This window comes from Symphodus melops (genome assembly GCF_947650265.1).
Source record: "Symphodus melops genome assembly, chromosome: 17".
NCBI classification, from domain to species: domain Eukaryota; kingdom Metazoa; phylum Chordata; class Actinopteri; order Labriformes; family Labridae; genus Symphodus; species Symphodus melops.
In genome coordinates, this window is record NC_136707.1 from 10073839 (window position 1) to 10085033 (window position 11195).

Below are 11195 nucleotides of genomic sequence, written 5' to 3' on the forward strand. Positions count from 1 at the left end.
GTTCAAAAGGTTGAACACTGTTATTGCACCAAATAAGTTACATTTATTATAGCACATAATTATCAGACATTAATATAATATGATAGACAGCCAAACAATTATCATTTAAAGTGGCTCCTAGCTAATAATAAAAAGCAATGCACTAATGTTTTGCTTTGTGGACAAACGAGTGAGACCAATCCTTTGGGATAGAAGATTACTCCATGAAAATAATGGAATACAATCTATAGCACATAAAGGTTCTATGCAGTACAAACTGTGCATGTACATGTAGGCTATATGGTAGTGAACGTCCCAAAATTACTATGATATTATTATTTTGATACAGTTGCACAAGAGGTGGGAGTACAAGAGGTAAATCATGACTGTTTTATTATCATTGTTGAAACTAAGGTCTTACCAATCAAAAGCTATGAGCAGTTTAAATGACCTGTACCATTTAACCATCAGGTTTTGCATTGTTTTCCTCACATTGAAGTTAGTCAAAAAAAAACAAACAAACAAGAAAAGCTCCTGAATGCACCATCTACGTGTCTGTAAAATAGGCTTATTCCGATCCAGCACAGCGTTGAACACACTACATTAGCCTTAATGTTGTTTTTCCCCCTTTAGAGGCTCAGCCAGACCAAAAGTATTAGGGTCGACTTCAGTCAAACATACAGCAACGCAGATCAGACCACCTATGCAGTCAGAACATTTGGCTTGTGGTTTTGAATGTTTCAACTGGCTCTCAACCAGATTTCACACACAAACACACACACACACACAGATGCACACACACTCATACTTGCACACTCCTAGACCGCTGTTGTTCTTCCTAATGTGGGTCAAATTGGGCTGCTGAATGTAAAGATTAGAACAAGACGAGGCAGGTTACAGTTAGCGCTTTGGAAATCTATCTCACGCTGTGATCCACAGTGTCAGAAAGAGGACATTTGTGGGGTGAAAAATCCGAATCCTTGAAACAATCTTAGATCCATAAAAGTGTCCGACCCCTGGAGATTGAATAATGCTTGTGTTAGAAAAAATAATGTTAAAGAAATAAAATAGAATAAGTTTATTTAAGAGTTTGCATTGGAAAGTGAACAGGGTGAGTGAAATAAGATATTATGAGGTTAAATAGAAGTCAACAGTTGTAAAAACCAAGATGGCTTGCAATAAAAAAGGATCAAAGTAGTTCAAAACATTTGAACAGCTATGTCCTTGAATCCTAGATATCAGAGTATAGAGAATTCAGGAAGGAGCCTTCATCTCTGACCCACCAGCTCAGGGGAGACAAGTGGACCAGGGCAGATGCTTTAAAAAACATTCCACCCTTCCTCCCCTGTCAGTCCTATCATTTGCTTTTTCCTTCTCAGAAATGGGAGCGGGGAATTAAAAAAGAAAAATACGCTAACAATAAAATCCCGGCATCAGCTAAATATCAAACACGGCCCGGGAAGCAGTGCATGAGGAGCTGGGCTGTGCAGGATGTTCCACTCCGAGGTTGTGGTTGTGGCTGTGGGAGATGTTCAGTGGAGCCAGCATCGCATCAAACTGGTAAGTGAAGGCAGATGAGGGTGTTGTGCCCTCCCTCATTTTAGACCTCCCACTTTCACTGCTCCAACCACAAGCAGTTAAACCCCACAACTTACCATTAACAGCTCTGGCAATGTTGTCTTCTTGTAGATGCCACTGAATTGGGGAATTGTTCTTTTTCTTGCTTTCAATTTTAGGAAAAGTTATTAGAAATATGGTTTTCAGGGTAGACAGTTATTGTTTACAATAAAAGACAAGTGTAAATGTTTGATTTTCCTTTTCAATCACACAAAATTAGCGATTGGCAACTTTTAAGTAAATAAATAATCAGAGTAATATATGCACCTGTTTATTGTGTTCAAGTCCAGAAATCCCCAACTTCCACTACTCTAACTACATCAGCCTTTTCTTTTACTCATCCAAATCTTTAGCAGTTCAGATTTTTGCACCTTGCCCAACCTTATTCTTATTATTTGTGCAAGTGGGCCACCCAGTGGACATATAGAGGTAATGCAATTATGCGCTTTCCCGTTCTATGTTTTGGAAAAAGGCTGCTGTTGAGGCTGTATCTGTGAATTGAGAGAAGTTGGAAAAAGAAGGTAGACATGGAAGCTTGACGAAGGGTTATAGAACTACACACGAAAAAGACAAATGCATTAAAAGAACAAGTAGGGAGAAGTAATTGTGCTGCAACATGCCTTCTGATTCTTTAATTGTTTCTTCTTCTTTTTTTTCACCAATGCAAATCACATTTAACCCCAAAATCAAAAAACAAAAGAAGAATAACCTCTTTATGGATTATTATGTCTTAACATTTGTGTCTAAAATCTATTGTAATCTATTGTAATACTGTTGTATTGTAAGTCATATAACCTAACTAATATTCGTCTCCTCAGTATGGTTGCTGCCTTGGGCAATACTATCTTTGTCTCAGTTTACATTATAACTACTTGGGAAAATCTCTTTTTATTTCTCTTCTTGTTCCTCCTCTCTTTGACTGTCTCTAGCACCTTTCCACAAGACTGACCTTTACATCCCCACTTTCCCCTTATCTCTGTGAAGTCATGCGCACTGAATAACAGAGATTTCAGGTAGCTCAGAGAAAATCGCACAAATCTAGCTGGTTGTATGACCTCTCAGACTTTCTGCTCGCAGGGTAGGGTTTTTCTTTTCAGCCGCTGTATATCGACCCTCTAACACAGCTAAAATGCTCTCCTTCTAACAAACGGAAACTGCTCTCTGATGTCCCATAGTCAAACCCAGGACGGTGTCAGCAAGACCACCAGCTGCTGCATGCATTGACCGTTTTTCTTCAAACCGTAACTGTTGCTCTGCTGCTCTTGTGGTTCTAGAATAATCTATTTCAGTACAGAAAAGTGTTCAACCTTTATTTAAAACAGCAAAAAGTAGTGATGTGAACCTTTAGAAGTGTACATATGATTTTATTTCCATCTCTACCTGACTACTGTGAGATTCTGACATCATTAAGAGCATTACCATGAACAGATGGAGCCACGACATTAGCTCAGCATTGAACAGGCTTATTATTTTGTTGCGGTGACGCACTCATACCGAGTTTTTCAGAAGAAAACTACAGAGCTAGTATCTATAACTTTATCCTGATTGATTAAGGACTGAATGCAAAAGTCTTTTTTTTTTAAACTGAATGCAATTTTGTCCCTTTAGGCACACCATAGATAAGCCTCTGCAATGTCTCCCTATAGTCACAGTGATGGAAAAGAACGCTGATGCGGAACCTGAAAGTCGACCTTATTTGCTGTCTGTCTGGCAAATAACAGTAATAATACCCCAATGATATCCCAGTAACCACTACCACTATCAATATGACTGCTAAAGAGAATTTTTCCAAAATGTTTACATATATTTAACCTAATATATGAGTCAGTGTTGATTAAACTACTTTCAGTTGCAAGAGTGCAGGAACACACACACACACACACACACATATATATATAACCTTTATTTAACCAGGAAAAAAAAACTTGTTGAGATTAAAAATCTATTTTTCAAGAGTGTTCTGGCTGAGACAGAGACAAAGAAGTCCATCCAACGCGTTCATACGTGCAAACAGGGATGAGCGAGGGATTTTAAATTAGTGATGAACCTCAGAGCTCCATGATACACAGAGTCCAGAGCAATTGAGCTTTGTCAGGGGGCATGAATGTGTAGAACATTGCTGTAATCCCACGCAGACCCAAAAGTAGCAGCAACCCACCTCCTCTTATATTCAAAAGAGAGACAGGATTTTATTCTGAAATCGAATTCCAGTTTGGGCTTTAACCTTTTGTTTTTATTATGTGTTGAATGTTAGGAGTAAAAGTCATGTGACTCTGAGTTAATAATAAAAAGCAATGCAGTGATGTGGTGCTTTATAGACAAACACATGAGACCAGTTTTTTTGGACTAGTAGATTGCGCTATGAAAATAATATGAGAGAATCGATTGTCACACTCAATAGAGTAAAAACATAGTAAAAGACGTGGGTCTGTCCATCCTTCCAAATTGTGTAAATTGCAACTACATTACATGTTGTGAAGTTTTTAAGAATAAACAAACAGAGAAGGGTGAAAAAACAACCTCGTTCACAGAGGCAAATATATTTCAACACCTTATGGTATATAAATATTGACTAATAACTGAGGCATCTGGCTGAGGCTTTAAGTCAACAGATGGTTAACAAACAGTGAACTATGTGTCTGTGACCCAACTGGTTTGTATGAAACCAAGGGAGACGTTAAGAGGCCTTGAAATGCAGACATGTGGGTGCATTTCATTGGCTATTTAAATTGTGTAGAGTGCCTTATGGCAAGGGGTGCATTGGGTATAGAAGCAACCATTTGCATCACTTCATTTTTAAACAAAACGTGTTCATTTCAGTCATGCATCATCCAGCTTTTACTACTCTATCTAGTTTATTTAAGTATGTGGAATTATATAGAACTTTACAGCCAGTTTTTGATAACAAAAAAATTGTGAGGTCTTAGCTTGAGGCGCGAACATTAAGAATGCTGTGACCTGACTGTGTGAAACATAGAAGTAGTCTCAGCGACGTCATCCATTAGTTTCTGAAGAGGCATTTTGAAGCCAAACGATAGCAATAACCATATTGGAAATGTTGTCTCCACCGTATTCTCGTTTAATCTAGAAACAGGCAGAAGAGTTGAAGCTGAATGGGGCCTTACACCTCCTATAGTAGCTAAAACACCCCTCAAAGTGTTGACAGTATCCGTCAGTCAACTCAGCCACGCCCCTGATTATGCAAACTTTTGCACAACTCTAAAAACATCACATTTTAACAGTGAAGACATGAACGAGAAACCAACCCCACTGTCTGAATCAGGCTGTGAACATTAAAAAGGGGCCTATAAATTTTGTGGCTTTTGCAGCCAACCTCAAGTGGACACTTTAGGAACTGCAGATTTTCCACATATGGGCATTGGCTGGGGAGGCATTTTGCTGCGTGGACCTGCTCTGCACCCTTTTTAGACACTATATTCTGTTTGTCTCACATTTAGAACCCTGAAGCTGGTGCACAGCTCTGCCAAAGAAAAGCTGCAATCCCAATTCTTCTGGGCAATGATCCAGCTCTGAACTTGACTTCTCTCTCCCCTCTGGCTGTCTGTATATGAAGTGACCTTTCCACCTGCTGAGGACTTCTGAGTCACATTGTGTGATTTGGTAGCAAACAGTAAATTTGCAATGCCACGGAGCACAGACATTTTTCCTCCTCTTCTTTCCTGTCATCTTTATTAGAAGCGTCTTTCCTGAGTGATTCTGTCCAACTTTATAAGACTTCCAAAGTGATCTACTTAACCATGCTCAATCAGACAAATAGTATTATCTATGATGAATTAGTTTTACAATCATGCCTTAATGTGAGCCTATCAGCCCAGTGTCTTCGTAGAGATCTGTTGTACCAGATGGTTATTGTTCTTTTGCAATTATTTATGCATCTCACTAGACACTACATAAGCCATTATCGCATTAAATAGTTCCTCACAGGCACAGCATGGACACATAGATTAGTGTAAATTATATTAACGTTGCTCCGTGTCCAGAAGCAAACAGTCTGTTCTGTTTCCCCTTATCAAATCTGAAGGCTCACAAGGCGTCTTAAGTCCATGTAAAACATGTTAATCACTATTGAGAATAAAAAGTAAACAAGCAAGGGTCGTGTCTTTTTTTTTTTTTGGAGGAATAAGTCATCTTTACAGATTGGTATGAAAACTATCCAAAAACTATATTGATGTTAAAAACCAAATTAGCTCATTTGCAGTAGTTTCCCATGCCCTTTTCATTAAGAGCTAGACGACCGAGGTCAACACAATACTGCGAAACACATAAGTGGTTTCCATAATCACACAACCCTGGCGAGGGGAAACTCTGTGCTGCACTTATTTGCTGTCCAAACTTTCTATTGTGTTCAATTCAGCTCCCAGTTGTTTCTGGATCTTTGCAGATGCTTGGCGGACACCTGGAATCACAAACTGGGCAAAGAAGAAAAGAGGCAGAGAAGAGGGAATGTGAGGAAGCATGTTGACAAACCGTGGGTGACAGATCATCTCTTGCCTCTCTATCTCTCTCTCCCCCCCCCCCCCCCCCCCCCCCCCCCTCCTCTTCTCTGCAGACAGGGTTGGGCAAAACAGCAGGTGGTGCAGAAGAGAAGCCCGGACATGGGATTTACAAAACTGTGTCTCTCTCTGGCTTCTGCACCGGACAAGCATGGAGGAAAACCAAAGCAACAATTTTAAAGGTAAGCGCTGTTGTTGAATTCCACATCCTCGATAAGAGTTCGAGTTTTATAACAACTTCAACTTCCCTGATATTTCTATGCGATACACTAACTAACATTCATAATGTATAAATAAATATAGATGAAGATAACTTTTCACTGTGGATGGAGCATTTCAGTATCTCATTTGATAAAGAAAGAGTTGTTTATTGTGTAATGATCTATATCTCTCATTCCGTAACATGTCTAGAGTTGTTGACTGTAGTCTAACATTAAATGTCATGATGCCTTATAACTGTGCCTGATATGATGCTTTTGAAGATTGCTCCAACCATTTCTCCTAAGTTAATGGTATTTTAAACAATTTACTGAAGGATTTCCGACTTAAACCAAGTTAAAATAATCAAAGTTTTTACATCCTGTAGGTTTGCATATGCATGCATTCTGCGTGTGTGCTAAATAATTTTGTTTAATATGAAAGCTAATTGTGTATTAATGTTACATAAGGTTTTATCAGGTTGTAATAAAAGCCATAAGGCTTTGAATGGTTGCTAAAGGTTTTAATCCAAACACAATCAAGGCATACTAATGTCAATGTCTGAACATGTGGGCCTGAAAAAGTATAAACAAAGGAATAGCATTTTGACTGGAGGCATCAAATCATCAATGTTCACACAGTGTTTGTCCAATGATAATGTCAAAAATGTGTTTGTCTCAGCAATTAATAGTCAACAAGTTAGGACATGCTGTTTTGATCCCGTGAGTGTGCATTGGCTGAGGAGTATTTCAATGCATCTGTTTAAGTCTGAAGCTTGGATATTAATGTGCCTTCTTGGTATCCGCCATCAATTTAAGATATACCACCTCTTTTTTCTCTTTCCAGGGAAGATCTCCACATAATTGATTTTTACGTTTTTATAAATCAATATAGTGCAATGCTTATTTTCTTATTGAAATTTAACTTCACATGACAATTAATTTGTTCCTCCCCCCCCCCCCCCCCCCCAAGTCTTTGCATCTAATCTTCTTTCTCTTTGTTTTTCTCCACCACTCAGGTGTCAAGGCAATAGCGTCTCTGGCTTAGGATTGCTGAATAAAGATGCTCATGGACCTGGAGAGACAGCGCAGGAATCAATTTAGATGACTCGAGGGGAGAAAAGAAAAAAAAGTCCAACCTCTAATCTCAGGACCACTGTCTGGATAAAGCGAGACGTCGAGTTACAAAGGCAAAAGACCATTTATGAAGATGGAGACGTCCGTATTTTGGGTCTGGAATCTATTTGTAGATGAACCATGATATCAACATGGGGTCAAACGAACCATAACGGCTTTGTTTTATGCACCTGACTTCTGTCAGCATGCAAACACAGCCTAGATGATTTGTCCTTTAAAGAAACACTGGTGGGAACTAACAGGGTCCAATGATGTAGCTGCTACAGGTGACTTAAATGTGGCCTCTTATTCAACACAGTCCAACCACAGTCAGTATGGAAGTGCAGACAACCTCTGTAGTCTGGATATATGTCAACAGCACAGAACAACTGAACACTTCATTTGACTACAACACAACATATTTGACCGAAAACTCAAATACCAAATCGTATATTATTGGTCTCTTCCTGTCCTGTCTGTACACCATACTCCTATTTCCAATTGGATTTATTGGTAACATCCTAATCCTGGTGGTGAACCTAAACCACAGAGAGAAAATGACCATCCCAGACCTGTATTTTGTTAACCTCGCTGTTGCTGACCTCATCCTGGTGGCAGATTCCCTCATCGAGGTCTTCAATCTGAATGAGAAGTATTACGACTACGCCGTTCTCTGCACCTTCATGTCCCTTTTCCTGCAAGTCAACATGTACAGCAGCATCTTCTTCCTCACTTGGATGAGCTTCGACCGATATGTTGCCTTGGCTAACTCCATAAGCAGCAGCCCTTTGCGGACTATGCAGCACGCCAAGCTCAGCTGTGGCCTCATCTGGATGGCGTCCATCCTGGCCACGCTCCTCCCCTTCACCATTGTGCAGACGCAACACAGGGGCGAAGTGCACTTCTGCTTCGCCAACGTCTTTGAGATCCAGTGGCTGGAGGTGACCATCGGCTTTTTGGTGCCCTTCACCATCATTGGTCTATGCTACTCTCTAATCGGGCGAATCCTAATGAGGGCCCAGAAGCACCGTGGACTGTGGCCACGGCGGCAGAAAGCCCTGCGCATGATCGTGGTGGTGGTTCTGGTGTTCTTCATCTGCTGGCTGCCAGAGAATGTTTTCATCAGCATCCAGTTGCTGCAGGGAACAGCCAACCCGGCGCAGAGGACTGCTACCACCCTGTGGCATGACTATCCGCTCACGGGCCACATTGTTAACCTGGCAGCTTTCTCTAACAGCTGCCTCAACCCTATTATCTACAGTTTTCTAGGAGAAACCTTCAGGGACAAGCTGCGGCTCTTCATTAAGCAGAAGGCCAGCTGGTCAGTGGTGAACCGCTTCTGCCACCACGGCCTCGATTTACACCTCTCTGTCAGGAATGACGTGTCTGAGGTGTGACTGTCAGGAAACTGAGCGCACAAAATTAGCTAAAAAAAAAAACTTCTTCATATCAAAGTGATATATCATCCAGTATGGAATATTACCTCAGTTCTATTCTTCTGTTATTTAGCTTTGTCTGTTTGCTGTATCACAAACGTGCTCACTTTCTGAACAAAAACACAAAAGCACCAAGAATGTCCAGTGAAGAGACTCAATGTGTGTACAGTATCTCAGAGAAGATAACAATGACAGTACTTAAAGCGTTTTCATCTTTATCTACATGTTGGATTGTTTTCTTTATTTGTATGTGATGATAGTATACTTCAAATGCTAAGACAGGCAACTCTTAATGAAATCCGAGAGAAGCTTATTTTCAGCATTGACTCAGCTTCATAAGAGACCAGCTTTAATGTATGACAGATACTGATGACACAAAAAGAGTGTTTCATTTTAAAAACAAATCTTCCAAAACATAAAAAAAAACATGGAGATATAACCAGGAGAGACAGAAAGAGACTGCATCTTAAGAAAGAATAATCCAGCGTTTGTGTCAAACTACAAGGGAAGGTCAGTGGAGTCCCAGCAGCACTTTTGTCTATATACAATGTTAAAAGAAATCCCCACATATAGCAGCATAAAACAATGTAAGATATGCAAACAGTAACTCCGGATCCCTAAAAGGACATTTGGCTTGTCCCCTTGTTCTGTGCCTTTCAGCTTTTAATTGAAATAAAATGTCTCATGTAAAGTCACATGAAATGCAAAGAAATGCACGTAAAAACTGTTTTATTTTTCATTATAAATAAGAAATCCTTCTTCAAAATGATTCAAATGCTTGAAATGTTGATAAAGTGCACAAACAGGAAATTAGTTCCTTAAATTCTTCAAATACCAAACTACATTTGATTTGATATTCAACTTCCTCTATCACTAGGGTGATGTAGCAACACTTTTCATGTCTCATGAGTAACATTAATTTTTTTATTTTTTTTTATTTTGGGCCTTTATTGTAGAGCTAGGATAGTGGATAGAGTCAGTTATCAGGGAGAGAGAGAGTGGGGTATGACATTGGGCAAAGGAGTCACAGGTCGCTCTCAAACCCGGGATGCCTGCCACAGCCTCCGCACTCAGGGCGCGCACACTAACCATGCTACCGTCTCCCTAAATTGAATCTTTTTGTGAGATGAATCACCAAACTGAGGTGTCTAAGCTTGTGATTATTGCAGTAAATGCAATCAGAGGGTGTCTGTTTTAAAGATGGCTGAGTTACACCCTTCCCTGTCACTTCCTGTTATCATGATAGTAGGGGCAAAGAGGTGCCCTGCTGGCAAAACAACACCTGCTGTTTCAAAGTGGGTGAATGCATCATTTAATGTTGATAACATGGCACTGACTTAGTCTTTTAGTCCTTCTGTTCCCATCTATAGCATTACACTGATAAACAGCATAACAAATGTTCATGCCACATACTGCATTAGCTTTGACGGCTCTTTTTGTCCGCTGGCTTTTTCAGTCTGTTTGTTTTATTTGGTTAATACACATGCTTAAATCAAACATACATCAGACATATTTTGATCCCGGTACTCATGGACCTGAAGTTCATCTTTACTTACAGTTTGATAATCTGCTTTTGACAGCAAAAGATGCTCATTAAAATTAATTGATTACAAAAATTGATTACATGATAATTTTAATGCAGATTACCAGGATACACAGGTGTGGGGTTAAAATCTTCCAGCTCAATGCCCTCATAAGCTTAACTGCTCAAAGTTTTATGGACACAAGTCATAAAGTTTTACTGCCTCTAATTGTGTGCTGATCTGTCAGAGCAAACATCATAAATGCTCTCCTTGTGATGTCGCACTGCCTTCATAAATCCAAAAGTGTCTTCAGCATGGTAAAAAAATATGCGAAGCTTTACAGGATAATCCTTTCATTTACATCATTCCAGACATCACTTAAAAAAGGTTAATAGGTCTGAAGTTGTGGTTCTTATACTGTAAGTAGAAATGACCAAAACAGTGTAGCAAATGTTTTATCACACCTAAGTTAATGAAATTTGTGTTTGAACATAAGTCTGCATTGAGATTGTGTGGTGGATGCGCCTCAGTTTTGTTTTTGCATGAGGTAGCAGAGATAATGGCGTGACTGGGAAAAGCAGGAGTCCAAACCACAAACTGTTATTCCAGCTGTAAATGTCCCAGCAGCCTGGGAAAGCAATGCCGAGGGTTGTTTTCAGTGTGTATTAGAGGTCTGCAAAAAAACTCTGACTTGTTGTGTGTGACACATGATGCTTAAGATTATTTTTCCATGGCACTTTTTAGTTCCACATTTTTTTAGTGCAATGCTTCCTTCAGGAATTCTTCTTCTTTTTTTTAGCTCCTTTTACACTG

The 11195-nt window shown here is 39.7% G+C and overlaps 1 protein-coding gene across 1 annotated transcript; it reads left to right on the top strand.

Moving 5' to 3' along the window:
• Window positions 1-1458: 1458 nt before the first annotated feature.
• Window positions 1459-9505, top strand: gper1 (G protein-coupled estrogen receptor 1). Its single transcript, XM_079367096.1, has 3 exons — window positions 1459-1539; window positions 6167-6292; window positions 7327-9505. Exon 3 carries the CDS (start codon window positions 7720-7722, stop codon window positions 8818-8820), a length of 1101 nt encoding a protein of 366 aa, XP_079223222.1. The 5' UTR covers window positions 1459-1539; window positions 6167-6292; window positions 7327-7719; the 3' UTR covers window positions 8821-9505.
• Window positions 9506-11195: the final 1690 nt, after the last annotated feature.